The sequence below is a fragment of the Halichoeres trimaculatus genome, unplaced genomic scaffold, assembly GCF_033239565.1.
Source record: "Halichoeres trimaculatus isolate MK-OKI-2021-1 unplaced genomic scaffold, fHalTri1.1 fHalTri1_scaffold_16, whole genome shotgun sequence".
Taxonomy (NCBI): domain Eukaryota; kingdom Metazoa; phylum Chordata; class Actinopteri; order Labriformes; family Labridae; genus Halichoeres; species Halichoeres trimaculatus.
The window spans coordinates 12,111,658-12,133,066 of record NW_027437194.1 but is presented as its reverse complement, the minus strand read 5'-3'; the positions used below and the strand labels follow the sequence as shown (position 1 = coordinate 12,133,066).

The 21,409-nt window shown below is 42.0% G+C and overlaps 4 protein-coding genes across 5 annotated transcripts in view; 2 read left to right on the top strand and 2 right to left on the bottom strand.

Moving 5' to 3' along the window:
* Positions 1–2,833, bottom strand: part of npr2 (natriuretic peptide receptor 2) — an 82,231-nt gene extending 79,398 nt beyond the window's left edge. Inside the window, exon 1 of the mRNA XM_074690014.1 lies at positions 1,823–2,833. Within this exon, the coding sequence (XP_074546115.1) occupies positions 1,823–2,519 (697 nt within the window). The 5' untranslated portion in view covers positions 2,520–2,833. The remainder of the gene's footprint in view (positions 1–1,822) is intronic.
* A 1,442-nt stretch (positions 2,834–4,275) lies between these two features.
* On the bottom strand, positions 4,276–10,741 carry alad (aminolevulinate dehydratase). 2 transcript variants are annotated; one of them, XM_074690017.1, is made up of 13 exons: positions 10,650–10,741; positions 9,532–9,657; positions 9,380–9,430; positions 8,726–8,822; positions 8,353–8,488; positions 8,162–8,245; positions 7,477–7,565; positions 6,967–7,022; positions 6,795–6,882; positions 6,622–6,708; positions 6,316–6,445; positions 4,735–4,832; positions 4,276–4,595 (listed from the first exon to the last, which is right to left on the bottom strand). In XM_074690017.1, the coding sequence occupies exons 2-12, from the start codon at positions 9,648–9,650 to the stop codon at positions 4,774–4,776; spliced, it is 996 nt and encodes a 331-aa protein (XP_074546118.1). In that variant the 5' UTR covers positions 9,651–9,657; positions 10,650–10,741; the 3' UTR covers positions 4,276–4,595; positions 4,735–4,773. The 2 variants fall into 2 exon arrangements, with proteins under 2 accessions (XP_074546118.1, XP_074546117.1); XM_074690016.1 differs by having other exon boundaries at positions 4,276–4,832.
* Positions 10,742–11,023: 282 nt separating this feature from the next.
* tmem203 (transmembrane protein 203) lies at positions 11,024–13,822 on the top strand. The gene is made up of 2 exons (XM_074689730.1): positions 11,024–11,129; positions 11,581–13,822. Exon 2 carries the CDS (start codon positions 11,813–11,815, stop codon positions 12,227–12,229), a length of 417 nt encoding a protein of 138 aa, XP_074545831.1. The 5' UTR covers positions 11,024–11,129; positions 11,581–11,812; the 3' UTR covers positions 12,230–13,822.
* Positions 13,823–14,954: 1,132 nt separating this feature from the next.
* The window catches only part of tprn (taperin), a 36,317-nt gene continuing 29,862 nt past the window's right edge, over positions 14,955–21,409 (top strand). The window contains exon 1 of the mRNA XM_074690073.1: positions 14,955–17,319. Coding sequence (XP_074546174.1) covers positions 15,160–17,319 — 2,160 coding nt within the window. The 5' untranslated portion in view covers positions 14,955–15,159. The remainder of the gene's footprint in view (positions 17,320–21,409) is intronic.

Below are 21,409 nucleotides of genomic sequence, written 5' to 3'. Positions count from 1 at the left end.
ACCTATACAGAGACAACAAACAATCGATGTAATCTTTTCTACTCTTCTTTGAAATTGATTGCAATGTTTTTTTCTTCTGTTCTTAAATCAGAGCTTGTTTTGACCCAGCCTTCAGCATTGTTCTAGGCTAACAACCTCAAGGATGCAGCTCCTCAAGGCTAAAGTCTTACGTCAATCTTGTAGTCTCATCCAGATCAATCAGTTGGTTGGATTCTTTCTGCCCTCAGCTTTTCCAACAGAAAGCAGCTACTGTTATGTTCACTTCAGGACGAGCCTTTGCAAATGTATTTTCCTTGTGGCCTTTAGAGTGTGATTCTGTTTTACCTGCTTGTAAAACTAACCACTAGTCTAAATCATTACTTTATATCCTCTTAAGACTGACTATTAAATGTCTGATATATTTGTTTTTCCTAACAGCCTTAATCCTTTATTTCATATTCAGGTTTTTATCTTCTATCCTTTTTTTAACAGTATTTAGCATTTTTAAAATCCTTAATGCTGTTTTATTGTTTCAGCTTACTGTCTGATGTTAATTACTATTGATATATTTAGTCTATAAGCTACATATATTTTATCTTTGTATGAAATGTTGAGATTTCATCTGGAAAAATTTTGGTTTCACAGCATCATTCTTAAACAAAGAGTGAAACATTTCACTTTGCTTCTGCATGGATGATGCACTGACTTTGAACATCTGTCTCCTCTCCTCCCTCACAGAATCACATGTGCAGCTGTGCATGTGCAGTCGGAGGCAGACAATTAACTTTTCACAACAGCAGTAATGATAACGCCAGCCTCACAATGTTTCCAGTTAATTTAACATAAAGAGACATCGTTGACGAGTGATTTAACAGCCAGTTTACTGTGTGATTTATGTTTCAACAGAAAACAGATGTTATTTAGTTAGTCAGAAAGCAAAATAATACCAAAATCTTTTTCATGCCTTGTTTTTTCTTATTCAATCTTTTAAAAGAGCTTTTGGAGTTGGGATTCTACCCCAAACCAACTGACAGGATCATATTTATCACTTTGCTTCATTTTACATATGGAATTTTCTCAAAATAAGCATTTACATCCATGTTCTGTCTAGTACAAGATAAAGAAATGGCTCATCATTACGCTCCTTAATTTTGTTTTCATGTTACCAAAAAGAAAAGCACCGTGTATTTAGTCACTTTTAGGAAAACCCGAGTTTAGAAAGTCAGCTTGTGTCAGTTTCAGACAAGTTTGCTTTCACCTGCAGGGCATGTTTGGCACCCATTTGATCTCACCCTGCCCCCTTCTCTCTTAAAAAGCGCAGGTGGTGGTCTTCCTTGGGTAGTAAAGCAGCAACACTAGCAAACTGCCCACAGCCTAAACATTCCTGCGTAACAACCCCGGAATAAACAGGCTTGCCTCTGCACCTTTTCCAGTCCACCTCTGTTTGTATCTGCAGGGGGAAAACTTTACTGTGACCTCATTGTTTGGTGGGCTCTATCATCTCATGATTTAATTAAAAATAATCCCTCCGAATTAAATGTTGTTTAGTGTTCTCTGGTCTTGTCAAGGAATTTAAAAGTTTCTCTAAAGTTAAGATAATAATCCAATTTAGATCTTTTTTTAAGGCAAGATTGATTCCCGTCAACATCCATTGACAGTATCTTTACAGAAACCAGATGCTGATCTGTTTTTTTCCTGCGATACTGTCACAAACTTTTTTTTTAGGGGGTGGGGGGGTTATGTTATGCCCATGTCCATAACAGCCAATGTTTGGAGTCTATACCTGAGATGTAAAACATCACATTGCACTTAAAACCACACTTTCCACCCAGCAAGCACTTACTTCTTCCTCGCTCCTTCATGAACGTTATAAGATCCTTGTAGTGCTTGAAGTCATCCTCATACGGCTGGGCCTCCACCGTGACGTTCATCTCCTCCTTCAGGTTCAGGTAGATCCCCTCGGACAGAAAGTAGTGCGGCCGGTCGTCCTGCCGCAGGTCGTGGAAGATCACCACAGCGCGGGACGTCCAGTTGAAGTGCGTGTGCAGCACGTTGACAAAGTCCCCAAGCTTGGTGGTGGACGGCCCGCTGCGCACGATGGTCCGGTACTCCTCGCGCTTGTCGAAGCCGTACGCGGGTCCACCGGCGGTAATTAACGGGAGTTTCCAGTGGGATGCGAAACGTCCCACGGAGGCGAGTGGGTACACGCACCCGGGTCCAAAGAACGCGTCCGGGCGGATGTAGAGCTTTGCATCCACTGCAACAACTTGTGCCCGACTCTCTGCGCACGAGCCCGCGGCTGGGTCCTCCGTGCTGTAGTTTAAAATGTTGATGGAGCGGCCGAGCAGCAGCCCATGTTTACCGTGCAGGTCCTCGTGAGCCATGAGGATGGCCGGGAAGACGCGCGGAAGAGCCCAAGGGTACTTGAGGTGGTTGTCCGGGAGCATCACCGCCACGGTGATGTTACCTGAGCAGCCGGGCAGCAAGCAGCAGGACAACGCCGCGAGCAGGCAGCATCCCAGCGCGCTTCTGCATCCCATGTCGCCTCTCAGAGAAGTCCAAGAGAGAAGGTACGGGCACGGGGGGCGCACCGCTTGGACAGAAGACACGGCTGGCTGTGGCAGACTCACACCAACACATAAGTAACCGTCTTCCTCGCTCTCTGTCTTCTTCCCTCTTTACTAAAATCCAAGAAGAGTGGCTAAAGACATCACCCGGTCGCGCCAGCCCGGCTGTGCCATGCGTATCTGGTGCGTAAAACCACCTAATATAAAGTTCCGGTGCTTTCCAAGTGCTCCTCCCTCACGCAGCGGGTCCGCTTATTGACGGTCTCTCTGAGAGTGATAATGTTCAACCAGAGACTGCAACTTAAATCAGAGCAGCCCTTTGCTCGCCCCCCGCACGTCACACACTGTAAGAAATGTCCTACTGGCCACAGAGATTGAGGAAACCGTGCTTTCTGATAATAAATCCGATTTTGGGGAAAAAATCGAGACGATTTCGGGTTGGCTTACAACCTTACTTATCTTTCTGTTCACTGCATCTCTTTTTAAAGAATTAAAAAACAACTCAAGGCTGATTTTTTTTCTCCCCTTGAAACAAATTCACGAATGGATCTCCGTCTACAATGTGGAGCCAGATGTGTAAACGGAGCTTAATGATCAAACTTAACTAAAGTCTAAGTGAAATGTGACAATTAAATGTTAGAAATTTGTAAGGCGTATTTTTTGCAGTGTTTAAATGCACACCAAATAAACGGACGTGAGTCGCCTCCTAGCGGTCACTTTTCAGTGCAGGGTAAAACATCAGCTTTCTGCAGTCTGATGATTATTTACTGCAGAGCATTTATACTGTAAGATGAGTCTTGAGTCTACTAAAGATGTGTTAAAAAATCTGGGATAATTCAGTTGGTATTGAAGTTTTTTCTCCTTTTTTGCATATTCCACTTGTTGCAATAGGATTAAACAGCAAGAGTTTATGATAGGATCTTACAAGTCAGATGCTTTTGCAGCAAAGCTATAAGAAATCAAACAGCTCCACCTGATGGATTTTGCTGGGAACATCAGCCAAAGGGACACTAGTACCACAAAAGGATGTTCAACAGGAACCTCACACACATATGACTGGAAATGTAGTCAGTCATTCTCTTCATGCTGATACTGTTGTTGGAAAATTTACATTTGGGGTGTCTATATGAGAAACAGACATTTCTGTGGTGTTTCAGAGATAAAAAGGGGTATTTCAAACATATTAAAGTGTATTGTCTAGATCTGCACTTCATTTATAACTCATGGCTTTGTAGTGGATATTGTAGATAATTGAAACGATTTAATCCAGAGCCAAAGCATCAAAGCAGCACATCTCAAAATCAATATTCACACTGAAATTATGGTATAAATAAAAATAATAATAATCTTCAGCTCATCCCCACCTCTGCTCCAAAGACAACAAAATGTGGTATTTCAGCAGCTATGTGCAACCAGAAAACTTCTGTAATCAAAAATATTTTGATGCGTCTTTTTCTACGATCCTTAATAAACAGAACTTTGTTTCAGCAATCATACATGAGTACATTTTTGAGACGTATAGTTTCAAGTACATCTTTATCGAGAGTAAAAAGTAAATTTTAAGAGCAAGACACTCACAAATGGAGTCTGAATGACACTATGTGCATATTTTAACTGACTAATTTGACATATATAAGTTTGTCTTTCACGGCAGATTTTAAATCCACGTTTGTTAGAGAGAAAATCTGGTTAGTAGGTGTGCATCAGCATTCAACAGTACAAACTCCTGTGGATATGATGAAGTGTTTTATTCCCTCTTGTCAACAGGACAGTGCTAAAGCTTTCAGCTAATACAGCAGCAATATGTCTATAAGCTATTCGTATGGCTGTCACAAATATGAACGTATAATACAGAATCAGAATAGCTTAAGGGGATGCCTGACTTTATTTAACGCTGCTTTGACACCCTGGAGGCACCTTCTAGAAAACACCAAGACGATTGTCAATATGTACATTCTCACTTTTCAGCACCCCGTTAGCCCTTTAAAAGTTTTTCTCTGAATATCACTCAGATACATGACTCTGTTTAAACAGATAAGCATTGGTGTCCTGCTATGTAGTCTTTACTCTTAGAGTTGAACTAATTAAGTTCAATGAAGGCCTATTCTTCTTTTCATACCTTTTTTTCCCTTAGAGCTGTTTGTTTGTTAGCATGACTGTGACAAAGCAGGTTTGTACTTTAAAAGTCTGCCTGTTGGTCCATCCATCCTTTGGCCTCAGATGTATTTCACTCCTTCATCCAGTTGAGCAGCTGAGGGGTGTAATAGGTGATGATGATGTCGGCACCTGCAACACAGATGAAAATAATTGAAGTGTTAAGTCAGAGTTTGTTGACTCCTCTTTGTAAATCAACTGTCAGATGCAGATATCTGTAGAGATTACATCTAATCAGTAATGACACGTGCTTGTCTGGCTGATCACCACCCTGACGTGTGACCTTTTACTGGGAAAAACATGCTATCACGATCCACTTTAATTGGCCTACTCAACATGAATGACTAATGACAGGCCCCTGCTGACCTTTTCATCTTTGCCAGTTTTACATGCACTGCATTCACCACAGGCAGATTATTATCCAGGGGATTCCAACATTCAGTGGTGTTTTATTAGGATTTGTACCTGGAGCACTGGTGTTTTACACGTGGCCTTGTACACACATAGCCAGGTATTTTCAAAAAAGAATAACCCCCCTCGCTTTTTTAAAAAAAATTCTGCACTAGGCAAGTCTGCCGATAAGTGTGACCTGAAGCATGCCAAACCCATATTTGGAGGTGTTTTTCAGAGGTAAAACCCATGACACCTAATTAGAATGAACCCTTGTCATCAGCTGTGACATCTCAGAACCAAAAACTGTTTCCAGGTGTATACTCAAAACCATGAAACAAAAATTTTCCAAAATCTTAACTTTGGCCAAAGTTTTTAGAAAACATCATTTTTAATGACGTAAAACTGCGGTTTGGTGTGGAAACAGGTTTAAATGTATAAAAATATATGCAGTTTCCCAAATACCCGGCGTTGTATTGCCATGGCTTGAGAATGCTGGTTTTGTGATCTTTCAAAACAAGCATGTCCACACAAAACGTATTTAAATATTTGTTTACTGACAGCATGAATGGAAATAAATTCTCTGTTTTATGGATAGAAGTGTGTAAAATTTATACTTCACTTCCCCTCCATTCCTCATGTTTTGTTTCTACTCTTGACTAATCTACTCTGGAAACATCAAGGCTCAGCTAGCAAAAAGGCTTTGCTGTGAGGTGTTTTGAAAGGTTCTTATACCCTTAATTCAGACTTTTTAAACACCTGAAACCTGTGCTTTAACCACCATTTCGCTACTCTTTACTCTCTTTGGTTTTTGGGCAGAAAAGACAGCAAAGAAAAGTACAAGAGGCCGTTTCCACAAGCTATCTCTGGGCAGTCCTTCAAACACATACCACACAGAAAGAGATCATTGTAGTTAAGAGTTTTCATTGAATAGGTAGAAAATAGTCAGCTGTGAAAGGTGAAGGAAGGCACCCTGTCAGAGTGCTGGAGGTGTAGGACATAGTTTTAGAAGTACTCATGATTGCATTTATTCCATTTTAAATACAGACATTTACCTGGCACAGGCACAACAAGGACATTTATAGTCTCGTATAGTCACAGCCAAGAGTTAACGTCTGAAATTTGTGTGTGGAATCAAACATGTGCAAAGGAGGTTCACTTAAATTTTTTATTTGTTTGTGTGTTAGGAGCAATAACTCCTTTCTTTCCTTTACTCTCTCCTTACCTGCCCTCCGGAAAGCAGTCATGGCCTCCATCACGGCAGCTCGCAGGTCGAATGCTCCAGCCTGTGCTCCATGCCACATCATGGCAAACTCACCTGACACATTATACACTGCCAGTGGGTGAGTGGGGAACTAAATAGAGGGACATAAAGAGATAAGGTTGTTTAAAGTCTGCACTTCCTTTGAAAGGCCAAATGATATATTAAAATAATGTATTTTGAAAAAAATAAACAAAAATCAAAAAACCCTGAAAATAAGCATGGCCCCAAACTTGTTGTCTTTAAATCTTAACTGAATCTGTTACAAACCTTGTCTTTGACTTCTCTCACAATGTCCAGATATGGCAGGCCTGGTTTCACCATCAGCATGTCAGCTCCCTCTCTCACATCTCGTTCCTATACCACAGAAAAATGGTAACACCTCCGAAAACTGGCCCCAGAATAAAACTGAAATCCAAATGCTCACACACTGAACAACTCACAACAGCACGAATGGCGAGTCCCCTGGCTCCAGGAGGCAGCTGATAGCAGCGTCTGTCCCCAAATGCAGGTTTGGACTGTGCAGCGTCTCTATAGAGAAAACCAACAGAGAGCCACCATCAAATCTGAGTTCTGAAAGAGCAGTGGAAATCTGACCCTGCAGCGTTTACTCACCTGAAAGGCCCATAATAACAGGATGCAAACTTTGCACTGTAGCTCAACACTGAAGCCTGGAAAAGGTGGGAGGATAATACAAAGAATCCATTTTTTAAAACAAAATAATAGCATCTACTCTTTTTACAAAAATCCTGATATATATCATTTTTTCTGTCATGGTCTACACAAGCCCCAAAAGATTTAGTCCTGCTGAAGACATTAGACATTCAAAAACCTGCTAACAGAAATGCCCATAAGTAGCTCAAATATGCACAACTTGGATGTTTTGTTTATAACATTTCCAAGCAAATTCATGGCGACTTATCCTTTTTCATAGCTTTACTAAACCATGAGCCTGGAGCTAAGAGCCACAAAAACCATTTTGAAAAAACAACAGTGGTTTTGGTCTTTTGAGAAGATTTGTTGCATGTACGATGATAAATAATCAGTAAAACATGATACAACTCTGTAGTTTTCTTGTCTACAAATGTGTGACTCTCAAAAGAGCAGGGATGTTTAGTCTTTTACCTTGTTTCCAAAACCATTGGATATCAGGGCTTGTTTTATGGCTCTGACTCTTCCATCCATCATATCAGAGGGAGCGATGATGTGACAGCCTGCAGAACAACATGTGATCGTGACAACATGAGTACAGATGCAAAGACACATTGTGAGTCACATCCTATCACATCACATCGGTTAGAAAGTTTGTATCAGTTAGGTGCGAGCCTGACGTTTACTGAATGAAGTATCTGAAGCAAGTTGTGCTCTCTGAATGTGGTGCATGGACATGCACATTAAGCTGATGGCTGTACTTGAATCAACTGTTGTACAAAAGCTGCCATTCAACCTTTGTTCTGTAGTTTGCAGTCAATTGGCTGGTTGACAACTTTGTGTTAAATGTTTGTTGGTCATTTTTTCTGCCTTGGTAACAACTTTTAAAGCAACACCTGGTAGGATCCTTGCTGAAAAGAGAAACCTGGTAGAATGAAGTCTCAATGAGGAATGGTTTCTGTTTATGTGACCATTTACAGAAATCATCAGACATATTTTATGTCCAAGTGTCAACACATTCCACATATCACAAAATACTTTTCATGAAAGTTGTTTTACATTCCCATGTCCACCAAAGAAAATCAAATTAATGCTCATTGCTAAACAACAATGGGATCAAATAAAAAAGAACCTTTAAACAGAAAAGAACAAGACTTACCAGCTCTGGCATAGGCGACTGCAACTTCTGCCAGGCGCAGGCAGCTGGCATCATTGTTCAGGGTGCCGTCATCGTTCAGGATACCTGCAGGAAAAAATGAATAGACAATTCAAATGCGTGCCGCGCATTAAAAATTGTTGTTATATCTTCTCTCTTTAAGCAGAAGGCAAATGAGCCAAGGAGACACTCACCACAGTGTCCATGAGCTGTGTAGGGACATAAGCAGACATCACATGCTACCAACAACTCAGGGAACAAAGACCGGATTTTCTTTACTGCCAGGACAGCTGGTGTGTCATCTGTGTCAGCACCTGAACCTCTTTCATCCTACCAGGAAGAGATGACAGGTTCCAGTGTGTAAAGAAACAGGTTTGTCAACTCTAAGAATAATGTTTTTAAAACATTAGAGTAAAAGAAAACTTACTACTAATGGTCATAAAGGTTAGTCTCATGCTGTTATTGAGGCATACGCGGGACTGCTAGCTCAAAGTTGTGTTACAGTTTCATCCTCAGTACAGATTCAGGACAAAAGAATGCAAGAAAGGCAAAAACATAGAACAATACCTTTGCGATTTTGGCAGGCACGCCAAAAATCAACACACACTTCAGTCCATTCTCCACAAGTGGCCTCAACATGCCCTCTAGTTTGTTAACTCCATACCTATTGATGGAAATGCAAAGAATAAAAACATATTGTCAGCAGGGCCGTCGAGACAAATGTATAGCTTGGCAGAATAAATAACCTTAAGTATCACATTTTAACTATGAAAAAAGTAGCTTTGAACTACAATAACAGTTCACTTTTTCACTTTCTTATAAAGTAAGTGACAACAAAACGTTCTTTTACGCAGCCTTAAGTAGTTGACACTTTAACGGGGAATATAATTGTATAAACTTGAGTGTTTAGGAGGTTGTAGGAATCAAAAATATAAAAATAATTTGAAGAATGATCAAGGCTTTGTTTTTCGAGGAATAAAGGTCTAACGGATTCTCTTCTTATCTTCGACCAGGTCCAGAGTTTGGATCTGGGTCCACCCTGCTTTACTGTCCTTATCAGAAGACAACACCCTCATTGAGATCAGTTGTGGTGTGGCACTGTGTGTGTATGAGTCATGTAATTTTGGTTAAATACATATAAAATGTATAAGAATATATTTTTTGACATCTGAAAGCTTGTCATTCTCAGATGTCTAAGACAGAACGTGATGTGACCTTTACCTTGCCTGTCCAGGCAGGCTGCCGATGGGCTCCACTGCATCTTCACTGTCTCTGAAGCAGGAAGTGACAAAGAAAAAACAGGTTATTATGGAAAAACCGATACTCAATCACTCTTCATTTAACTAAAGTAGAAACAAAAGTATTTAACTTACGTGATGAAAATTGGGTAGATAAGATTGTCAGGTCTTAAGTCTGCAGCACAGGTCTGCCAGTATCGGAGTGTTGGGTGGAAATAACCACTGTGTAGAATCGACTCAGCTGGTGTCTGCATCTTTCCCCTGAGACAGAGAGAGACAATGACTGAGAAAACATAAAATCACTGAGAGAGAAGGGTTCTGTTTTGAGACGACATTGCCTTTACCTCAGTTCACTCACCATTAAAACTGACCAAGCATGCGTGATGCTGCTTCTCTAAACAGCAGCTCGGCTCTGTCTCAGTGCTGAATAAGCATGCAGCTTTCAGGCACCATTTTCCCTCCTTGTACGTAGGTTTTCAGAGCAACCATGCAATCTTTTCTGCTCTATTCTTGTAACAGAATAATGATAAACTAATTTTCATAAATTATTTACAGTGTCCAGTAAGGCTAAAATGCTTTACACTGTGAATGAAGATGACTAATTCTGTTTTGATCTTAATCTTTTTTGATAAACAGTTATCAGTTCTGTTGATGTAAGTGAATTCTTGGTAAAATGATTGATATAAACTGTAACAATACAAAACTCCACATGGTTATACTCTTACAGAAATAGGAGAGACCTGGTTTCATAACACTTGTCTTTGAGAGACAATTCAAAGACCAAGATGAAATAACAAAAGAAAGTTCCTGCATTGCATTGCACCTTTCCCTTTATCATTTTCATCGTGTTTTTGAAGCAATAAATAAAAGCCAAAGAGCAACTCTGAAACGATAAATCATTTCTGCTACCTGGCCATGACATTCAGCTCAACACAGCTGAACACCCACTTTAAATGTCAGCTGAAATTGCATGTCACCATGCATTTGTATGTTTTATATTTTTCAGATTCATTTTGGTTATTAAAAAGACGGTAGTGTTACTTCCACTGACTGTACTGTTCTAACTTAAAGTAGTCTGCGAAAGGACATTTTGACACCTTGCCTGTAAAAAGTACATTCGTGATGACTATGTACAGAGTGTACAGTTAAAACCCCGGTCTGAAATTAACAGCTAGCGTCATACTGTGAGATTTTTACCCAAGTACGGTAATTAAATATTCACAACATAAACACTTTACACAAAATGAGCTTACTGTGGGTGGTAGGCGCTCGACTTGTCCTCACGTTGGGTCCTCCAGTCAATGGTATGAGAGTGGCTTCTTCTTTAGTTATTACCGACTGTTCATGGGCAACATAGGGTGCACTACCGCCACCTACTGACTTGATGATCTTTAACTAAAAATATACAACGCCCTTCCTTGAAGAAGATGAAATATACTAATTTTCACCACATCTTTATATATATGAAAAAAGTTAAGTTGCCGATCGTTGTTATAAAAAAAAAAAAGGGGGGGGGGGGGGGGGGGGGGGGGGGGGGGGGGGGGGGAAGAAAGAAACAAGCTGATAACCTTAAATTGCAAGTTAACGAAGCTACGGACTTTTCGGCCACCGTACAATCACAGATTCTCGCGACATTTCCCAGAAAGCGAAATGAAAATCGAAGCTAGGACGCTAACGCCTTTCCAGTTTCTCTGATATATACATTGACGGTGAAATGCCAGGGAATCGATAAGGTACAGTAATGTGTGATGATTCTAAAATTCAGTTTTATTCAATTAAGCTCGCACTAAAGTTTGTTAAAAGACTTGTTCCATCATCTCTTGCTGTCTGTTGTTAGCTCACAATGCTAGCCCAGGGCACAGCTAGGTTGTTGTATTTGTTCGGCTTGCTCAAAACACCAGTATTACACTTGTCTGATTTCCTCCTATATCATTTCATATTTTACGACAGCATATCGGGGTAGATTTTGAACTATCAGTTGATATAACCTTTAGAAAGAGGTCGTTTGGATCACTGCATTCAATGACTTCTTGTTAAAAAATGTATATGTAACATCTGGGCCCAGTCTACTTCCAGTTACAGGTAGTATGAGGGTAAATTTCTAGCCGTTTCTACGTTTGCTTTGACGTGTAGATTACTGTTAACACTTTTCTTTGACGTAATGTGTTTTTCTGCATCCTACAGGGTGTTTCATACGAAGAGGATTTCCAGAGAAACTGGGACTGGATGGACTTAATTGATTCTTCAAATTATCTATCTTGTTGGATTTGAAAATGTAGCAAAGAGTGAAGTACATCATATCTGCTGTACCTCAACATTTTCATCTGGACATAACTGGAGAATCTTCACGCTTATCCTGTCTCTGGAGTCTGTCTTCAGTGGGTCCATCCTTGGTTGACGACTGTCCTACTCAGCCATGCTGTTCTCTCTGAGGGAACTGGTCCAGTGGCTTGGCTTTGCCACCTTTGAACTCTTCTTGCACCTGTTAGCTTTGCTAGTTTTCAGTATGCTGGTTGCTCTTAGAGCTGACATGTTAACCCCTTCACTGAGCTGGTGGCTGGTGTTCGTCCCACTGTTTGCTGCCGATGGCCTCAGCACCTACTTCACAGCCATTGTGTCTATTCGACTTTACCAGGAGAACGAGAAGCGTCTTGCTGTGCTGCGGCTCCTCTGGGTGCTGACAGTGCTCAGCTTAAAGCTGGTGTGTGAGGTTCTGCTGTGCCAGAAACTAGCTGAGCAGGAGCAAGCCAGAGACCTGTGGTTTGGCCTCATCGTTTCCCCGCTATTCATCCTGCTGCAGTTGCTGATGATAAGAGCATGCCGTGTCAACTGAGGAGAAGCAGTTACTAGTTGTACCTTCACTTCACTTTCAACACAGGAGAAGAGAGCTTCATCAGCCATTAGAGATTTGAAACATAAAACCATATTTTTTTCTTTCAGCTCATTGCTAACTTTTTCAGAAAATAAAAAACTTTTGAGAACTTGAAATTATTTAACCACTGTTTGATGTATTACTAGATTACAGGTTTTTGTTTCTATTTCAAGGGGTTTTAGTGTGTAGAGAATCTTCACTGCTCACAGTTATGATGCAGTATATCCAAAAGCAGCAGACAATCCCCTTTATGTGTTGCTAAATTCTTAAATACCCAGTTTCAAGAGAAGTAGAGTTTTCTTCAATAGATTTGACCACACAGGTAGAATTTTGAACCATGTATGCTTCCAGCACTATTGCAGCAGTTAGGATAATTTCCTTCTTGGAGGGGAACTTAGGTAACTTGACCCAACGTCAGTGTTACATCTCTTAAAACAGAAATAGGAGCAATTTCCAATTTTAATACTAGAAAAGCAGAAGCTTTTCTAGTATTAAGTCTGTGACTGTTGTTCAAAAAGAGACGTGCATTGACCACAGTGTAAATGTACTGCTTGCACCTACTGCTACAGTGCACCTTTAGCTGATCCTGAAGACACGATTTATAACCATACATTGACCTTAATAACTTCACATTTGTTCCAATGTTTCACTTTCATCAGAATGGGTTATGGCTTTACATTTTTTGATGCTTTTAGAAATGAAAGAAAGGAATGTGGAAAAGGATGCTGAAATCTCTGAATGGTGCAATCTATAAAAGCCATTGAGCTGTAAGAAAAAAAGTTTGCCATGGTTCAATGCAAATGTTCATAAAAACCAATGGAAAGTTAAAGTAAAAAAAGCAAGGAAAACTTAAAGGCTGAACTGCATGGTGCACCTTTTTGGGATCTGTCATTGTTAGGAGAGCTAATGAAGTTTCTGCATTGTTCATAGAGCAAGACACTACTTGTTGCCTGGTTCTGGAAGTGTTGCTCATGTAGTTTTTCCTCTCTGTTGCCAGGTCTGTCAATTTTACCAGTGAAAACCACCTAAACAATAACTACTTCTGAACCTTACTGTCAGTTTTAAGTCTCATCCCAGTGTTGAGAGACCGAATGTGATGTAAACAAGCAGTCAGTTTTGTGCACATGTACTCATTCAACATTGCTGTTTATATGTAACATATGTAATGTATCTGGCCTGTGTTCAGTACCACCATGTAAATGTGTTGCATGTGTTTAAGGCCTCACTGTAAGATAATTCTACATGTGTAATATGTATATGTATAATTATTATTTTGTAAGGTTATCAAATCTTATTTATGTGCATTTTTTTGATTTCGTTATTTCCAAGTCAATTGCATTCAGATGTGTAAATAAACCATCATCATTTTATTAGTATTGTGTGTGAAGTATGTGTCTAGGGTTCTGACTTCTTTAGCCACAGGGAGGCGGTATTGCCCTTATGTATGGGCGTGGCATACAAAAGCAAAGGACCTTATGTTCAGGCCTCTATTTCATTTACTGATCTAAATGTCTAATAAGTGTAAAATCCCCAACAATAAACCCTGCTTAAATGTCACAATATGTTGATAAAGTGGTACATTTCAGGCCACAGACTTCAGTGAAATGCATTCAGCTTATTTGGTTAGACTAATATGTTATTGGACTGAGATAGTCAGTCATATCCTCGAATCAGAAGGATTCAACATTCTCTCCATCACTACTGAACAATTCTAAACAACAGAATAAAAACGATAGTCTTGTCTAAATCCTTTGAAATTATTTTTGGCGTGGAAAGGAATCCTCTTTTTAGGTAGTACTCACATGAACAGTTTTCACCTTTTGAACAATGACACAGTCCGATGGTGTTACACCGATCGAGCTCCTTTGTATCAAAGACAAACTTGATGAGCAGGAAAAGTCTGGCTCAACTTCAACGATGCTTGTATTATTTCTCATTATAAGTGCCCTTCCACATTATTGTTCTTATTGACGGGTTGATTATAAATATTTGATGAGGTATGGTAATCTGTTGTAGTACTAAAGAATAGCCCTCTTAGTGCTGATTCATGTGCAGCAGGGTACTTCTCAGCTCATGTGTTTACCGCAGCCGGATTATCGACAGGTGGCATCATCGCCAAATGCTGAATAAACAGCCGTCAGCCCTCCTCTTGTACTGAGCTATTTATCACACCTGACATAAAAACAAAAGGCACAGGGCTATAGGACTGCTGCACAGCAGAGATTCAGTGATAATTTAAAGGAAAGCTATCACAAAAAGTTTGGAAACAATTATGGATTTGACTAATATCATAATAGTCATGCTGACATTTTTTACAAAATTAATTCAAAAGCAAGTTTATTCTTTAAAAAAGCTGAAATGTGTTCAAGATTGTTAAAATTGTTTCTATTCTTACATATTTTTATCCAACAGTGCTTGTGAGTATACAATTAAAAGTCGCAAAGGTTTTTAAAGCCGGACAGGGTTTTGACAGCGAACGACGCGATATGAGCCTGAACGCAACACTTTTGACTGACAGGTCTTCCTTACCGAGTCAACAATAGAAGTGGGAGTGGCTTGCTTCAGCGAGCGGGGTCTACAGAGAAAAATGGGGCGTGTTTATAAGCGATAACGACCAATCAGGTAGAGGCATACACTCCCAAACGGGCTCGTGCCGCTGCGGAGGGCGGGGCCGCGTTCAGGGTCTGTCTGTGTTGGGAGAAAGAGCCAGACAGTGAGACAGCAGAGAGAGAGGAGAGAAAAAAGAGGCTGAGGGGATGTTGTAAGCGTGCGGTAACCGTTGCTGCAGGTAGTCAGATCCGGATACAGGTTTTATAGCCGCACCAGTCCCCGGCAACACCGCCCAAGGGCCTGCCTCACCTCTCTTCTTCCTTTCTGAACTACCCTCTGCAATGTCTGGCGGAGGAGATGTTCGCGTCCTTCGCCAAGATTCCGGGCAAGAGAGCCCGAGGATGCCGGCCTGGAAGCGAGAGATTCTGGAGAGGAGGAAAGCGAAGGGCGGGGGGTCAGGTGGAGCCGGTTCCTTTGAGGCAAGCCCCGGTGGTTCGGGCCCGCAGCGGGTTAATGGCGAGGTAACGGGAAATGTGAACGGGAGCAGCAGCAGCGGCGTTCACAAGAATGACAGCGGGCAGAGCGGCGGGTCCGGGCGGAACTACACCATCACCACAGCCAACCAACATTTCTCCAACAACAAAGAGCCTCGTCCGGCGGCCCCGGAGAGGTCGTTTTCGAGGGAGGATGAGGGACAAGAGAGTCTTGTGCTACAAGAAAGCTTGGGCCCGCTGGAGGAGAATCCATTCATCAAGCTTGAAAAGGAGCGGAGGAGGCGTCAGGACCGAGAAAACGCCGCTCGTCCGGTGCAACACATCCTGGAGCTGTACGGCAGCGTACCCGGCATACGGACTATCCGCGCAGAGAACATTATCATTATTGAATCAGACCCGGACTATTTCCCGGAAGCTGGAGGGTTAAAAAGCGGGTCTCAATGGCAGCAAAACGGTGTCAGTGGTTACAGCTCGTTGAACGATCTCCTGGACCGGAGAGGGAGTGCTGTCACAGAGATAAGAGCCAAGGAAGTAGTCATTTATGACACCACGTTAAGCAAGAGTGAGGAGAACTTGAGCACCCTGGGCCGCCCTGATCATGAGGTCTCATCATATGAGACAGGTCAGGGCCAAGGCAGGGTTAGCAGGATGCTGCAGAAGTTTGACAGCAACTACGGGAAGCTGCAGAAGAAATCCCACAGCACAGAGAACCTGCTGGACCTGGATTGCAGTGCCAGCAGGCCAAGACTCTGGTCTAAGCAACAGCCAGATCTGGTGCCAAAGCCCAGGCAGGGCCCATCGGTCAGCAGCCCAGGCAGCAGCCAACCGTCATCACCTGTCTTCCAGGGTTTCTGGTCTTCCAAACCGAAGTCATCCACATCTGACCCGAGCAGCCCTAAGCGCTCTGCTGCACAGCCTCAGTTTGTGTCTTCATTCAGACAGCGGTTTGAGGAGAGTGGAGGCCGTGGAACAGCTGTGCCCTCAAGAGATGAACCAGACAGGGGGCAAACAAAGCCCACCAGAGAGAGGGACTGGGAGGGCGCTGAGGTGCCACCCAAACCTAAGGTGCCATGCTCTCCGGAGACCCTTCTTGCCCGTGCCGTGTCCCCCTCAAGCCCCATCTCAAAGGTGTCGCACTCTTCAACTGACTATGAGATCCGTCCCTCCCCAAAACCAGATCTTTCCAGGATTCCTGATGGTGATGTGCAGGCACGGGCTCTTGCAAACCTGCGCCTGCAATCCAAAAACTCCTTCCAAGTGATCCCTAAGCGACGTCCCAGCCCAACACCTTTAAGTCCCATCAGGTCTTCCCCCTCCCACAGAGCGGCAGGGGTGACCTCACCAGGAGTGCCAAACTCCCCACACACACCCACGCCCAGTTCGATGCCCTCAAAGAGGAATGAGGAGAAAGTGAAGGAGGAGAAGGATGTGGAGAGGCCAGGGAGGCCATCTAAGGCAGAATCTTCTCCTTCTGTTGCCACAAGCCCTGTGCCTCCACCTGTTTCAGAACCTTTGTCACCACCTCCTGCTCTTACCTCAGTTCCCTCCTCTCCACCTGCCCCATCATCCCCTCCATCTTCACCTGCCTTCTCTCCTGTTCCCTGTGACTCTCCTGCCCCATCTCCTGTTCCTTCTTCCCCCTCTCTTCTAGCTCCAGAGCAGCCTACCATAGATCAGCTTCCAGTAACAAACATAGATGATATTGAGGTGGAGCTCCCACAGCGAATCCCGGTCCCCAGCCCCATGGTGCACAGGAAAAAGGGCAACACTTTCACTGTGATACCAAAACGCAGGCCAGAGTCAGAGGCTCAGCCTAGCTCACCTGAGCCTCAACAGGAGGCCTCAAGTGAGGGTGCACCAGGGTCTACACCCCCACAGGCCCCTTACTCTCAACTGGGCACTTTGCTGAAGAAACGCTACCCTGCTGTGGAGGAGATCGAGGTGATCGGTGGGTACCTGTCCCTGGAGAAGTCTTGCCTTGTGAAGACGGGCTCTACTGGCAAAAAGGTGAGGACAACTAACCTGCATGTTTTGTTGACAGGTTACATGAATCTGCTGACAGAAAGAAACCAGGATGAGTAGAAGAAAAACGTTAATTTTAATCCAATAATTTAGATCAGGGATGTCAAACTCGTGCCATGGAGGGCCAAGAGGCTACAGGTTTTCCTTCCAACCAAACACTACACCAGCTGATTCCACTGATTACCTCACCTTCAAGCAGAGAGCAGGGACTAATCAGTGAAACCAGCTGGTGAAGTTCTTGGTTGGATAGAAAACCTGCAGCCTCTTGGCCCTCCATGGCACGAGTTTGACACCTGTGATTTAGATGATTAATCAAGAAAAATGCCTGACAGCTGGTTGTGGATCATCAAATGTGTAACTTTCATGAGTCTTCGACTGAGTTTTTCTACTATTTTAAAGAGATTTAGGGATTAAACATAATTTCTGGGATTTCTAGATAGAACCTTTTAAATTTAGTTGATAATTTGAAGACCAAACTGGGATCACATGCATAATAATAATAATCCCATGTGCCAGTTTTGTGGCCCTGAATGGTAATAATCATGTCGACTCGGGAGAACGCACTAGGTATGGAAATTATTTTGCTCTTAATATCTTATGCACAACATGTGCCAAATCTTCCCAAGGGGATCATTAAAGTTTCCTCTGATCTAAATTTAGTAATCAGGCGTCACACAGGAAAGGCTCTGTTTCTGTTTTCTGTTTTACCTCTGTGCATTCTCTTTTTCTTGTTCTTTATCCAAACCGGTGCACTCCAGTCACCTGAGCTTTTCAGGTATTCAGGCTAGCATTTCCACTGGCAGCTAATCCCCACAGTTATTTTCCTGATCTGTGTTGTGAGCGAATGTGTCTGCTGCTCTAAACATCCCATCACTTGACCCCCCTCTCAGACCCGAAGGATGGATTAAAAGCATGTGTTTACTCAGCCACTTGGACCAACATGTGGGGCGTTTGCCTGTGTATTGCTGTCGCACAAAAGCATGTTATTTGTCGCAGAGCGCATTACTGGGTTAGGTGGCCCTTCAAGCCTATTGACTGAACAATCTCATCAAGGCTGTATTCAGTACTCAGGATTTGGCTGGAGGATTCAGGGCCAGCTCTGACCCGTTCTGTACTCTCAGGAACATTCCTCCACATCTATCCCTTCTTACACCAGTTCCTGCATCATGAGTAAATGATAGAAAAAATTGTTTCCAGGGCATCATAGTAATCTTACTTTAATAATCTGCTATCTCTTGCTTATTGGCCGAGGTCTTGCTGCAAAGTGTTTCTGTTTGATCGGCACAGGGGATTAATTTAATATCAAAAATGTTTCTAATTAATTTGCTACTAGCTGCAGGCTGCTTTCAGATTCTGCTCCACAGTGTCACACACTATTTTCAGCGTGGTGGTGTTTACGTTTCTCCTGACAGCAGAGGATTGCCTGTGGCTTGGATTCTTGCTTTAAAGCTCCTAATAGAGTTTTTAGCTGGTTAGGAAACAGACTTTAATTAATGATGATGCCTCTATGTGACCTACAAAAGCAAACCACAATCAAGCAGGCCTTCTAAATATTTCTACAAGGTAGTTTTAATGCCTCTGCCACTTTTTCAGTATCTGGCAAAGCACAGTAACTTCTTGAGACAGAAGAGATTCACTGTGGTTGTGGCAAAATGACAGCTGGAGGATTTCTTTGTACAGAGTGTTACTTATACATGAGCAGCACTAAATCAGCGAAAAGACAGGATTTATTGCTTTTTCCTCAGAGGTGGTCAAGATCCACACAAAATGAACAATCCTGCACTGGAGCTTTAAGTAGAAGACTACATCTGTTGCTGCAGCTGCTCAGTGTACTTGACATGCAACCCACCAGCAGAGCGTGTAACCTCTGGTCTTAGCTCTTACCACACTCTTCATTTTGTTAGGTTGCATTAAATTAATTCACACTTCCCTCCATGATCTACAAAACATCACATCATCCCTAATGATGAGTGTTTTGGCAGCTCTTCAATGTAGGCTGTTGCTCAGTCTCTCAGACTTTGGCATGCAATCCCCTCTTCCTCGACCTGGTCTGCTGTAATCTTCTGCTCTCCAAATAAATCCACTAGCCTTTTTGCAATCAGGCCAAGAAATTCGAGCAAGTTCTAAATTTGTCAAGTAGAAACGGTGACCTAGTGATCTCGAGACTGCAGTCAAGGAATTGCAAGAAGACAAATTGCTTTTTGCAGGGCTGGGTATTAAACTTCAGTTCTTCTTGAGAGGTTTGTCTTTTATTCCCTGTTTGAGACAATTTCAGACGATAAGACCTGACTCTCTTGCTCTTCTGTCCATAGACAAAACACGTTGGTGACGTTAAGGGCTGCAGCTATGGAATATTTTAGTATTCGAGTATTCTATTGAAAATCCCATCGATTAATCGAGTAATTGGATAAAATACATTTTTGTTTAGTTAAAGAGCAGTTATTTTTCAAATGAAAGTTTTTCTCTTTAAGAAATAGGATTTTCTGATACAGCATGTCAATAAGAGCACTTGCTTTGGTGGCTCCAAAATTTGTAAACACACTTTGACACATTTTTCGTGCCTTGTACATCTCATCAAATGTTGCGGACTCAAATGGCACCCGTTTCGTAGAATGACCCATTAGTCTCCAAACTCCAGAAAAGAAGCTAAATTTGTTGCTAGTTGCTATTTTGTATAAGATGTAGCTTGAGGGGTCTGAAAACTCTCTTAATATGGTCTCAGCTCTATTTGAAATACCACTCTTTGAGTGGTTTTTTAAAATTGAACGATTCCTCGAGGCGGAGAAAATTACTCGAGTATTTTTTGTAATCGAGTACCTTGAATCATTCGAGGAATCATTTCAGCTCTAGTGACGTTACCCGTTTGCATGATATTACAGCATTGCACAAATTGCACTTTGTTGCATTTTGGTAAAATGAGGCCAAGCTTTTGAAGGCTTCAGTCTCTTTCACCATTGTCTTGGAAATTCTGCTTTTGACTGATGAGTGCGTTTAAACATGTGGCATGTCACGACATGTGGACGGAAGGTCCAGCCACTCCGGCGAAACCAACATAATAATACTGTATAATAATGTACTATTTATTAAAAAATAAGGCCGCATTTATACTTTTCAAGTAAATCATTTTGTAAACTTTGAGAAAATGTTGGCTCTTGGGTGTTCCACCGACCCCCCAAGCTTTGGTTTGTGGACTCCTGGAGGTCCTAGGACCCCACTTTGACAATCATTGATGTAAAGAATCAACAGGGGAATCATTAAGCATAAGGGCTATAGATGTCAATGGATGAAACTATTTCTTATTGTTTCTTGACAGGAACTGGTTACCCATGCCCATCCCGAGTCTTGGTTTGATATGGCTCAATAAGGGAACCAAAATTGTATACATTGAAAAATTAATGATTAAGACTTTGTAACAGGGCTAATACCTCAAGACTACAGTTCTACAGTTTTTATTTTAATTTTTTTTTATTTAACCAGATGAATCCCATTGAGATCAGGATCTCATTTACAAGGGCAACCTGGCCAAGAGGTCAGCAGCACACGCCAGATAACAATAAAAAATGAAAAATAAAGTAAAATACATTCAGGCATAAATTACATCCAGAAACAACTACTTGGTAATGGGTGAGCAGTAATTTTTTCAGGACAGCTACAATTAGTTAATAAGTTAATTGGCTGCAGGTGCTGCCATTAAGTGCAGGATTTTTTTTTTTTAATAATACAGAATAATCTAGCCGACAAATTAGAATTAATTGCTGCAACAATATACTTCAGCCTTCAACAGCATTCAGTAATTAGTGCTGAAAAATCAATAAGAGCTGGTTCTTAGATCTTCTGACTCATTCTACTCCTGAGGACAAAGAGGAGAAGGGTCAGCTTAAGTGCTTTAGTGTTCCCTGAAGAGATAAGTCTTCAGACATCTCTTAAAAGTAGAAAGGAACTCTGAGGTTTGGTAATTCATTCCACCATTTGGGTACATCAGAGGAAAAGAGTCTGGCTAGTGATTCAGAGCCGCACTGGACTCGGAGCACCAGGCGTCTTTCACAAGCAGAGCGTAGTGGGCAAGAAGGGGTGT

What these genes read in the sequence shown, in the direction of transcription:
- tmem203 (XM_074689730.1), top strand. Translation starts at nt 11,813, where the DNA reads ATGCTGTTCTCTCTGAGGGAACTGGTCCAGTGGCTTGGCTTTGCCACC.
- alad (XM_074690016.1), bottom strand. Translation starts at nt 9,650, where the DNA reads ATGCAGACACCAGCTGAGTCGATTCTACACAGTGGTTATTTCCACCCA. An exon ending in TGCCTGCCAAAATCGCAAAG is followed by an intron (nt 8,489 to 8,725) that starts GTATTGTTCTAT and finishes TCTTCCTGGTAG; the next exon opens with GATGAAAGAGGTTCAGGTGC. An exon ending in CCAATGGTTTTGGAAACAAG is followed by an intron (nt 7,023 to 7,476) that starts GTAAAAGACTAA and finishes CACCTTTTCCAG; the next exon opens with GCTTCAGTGTTGAGCTACAG.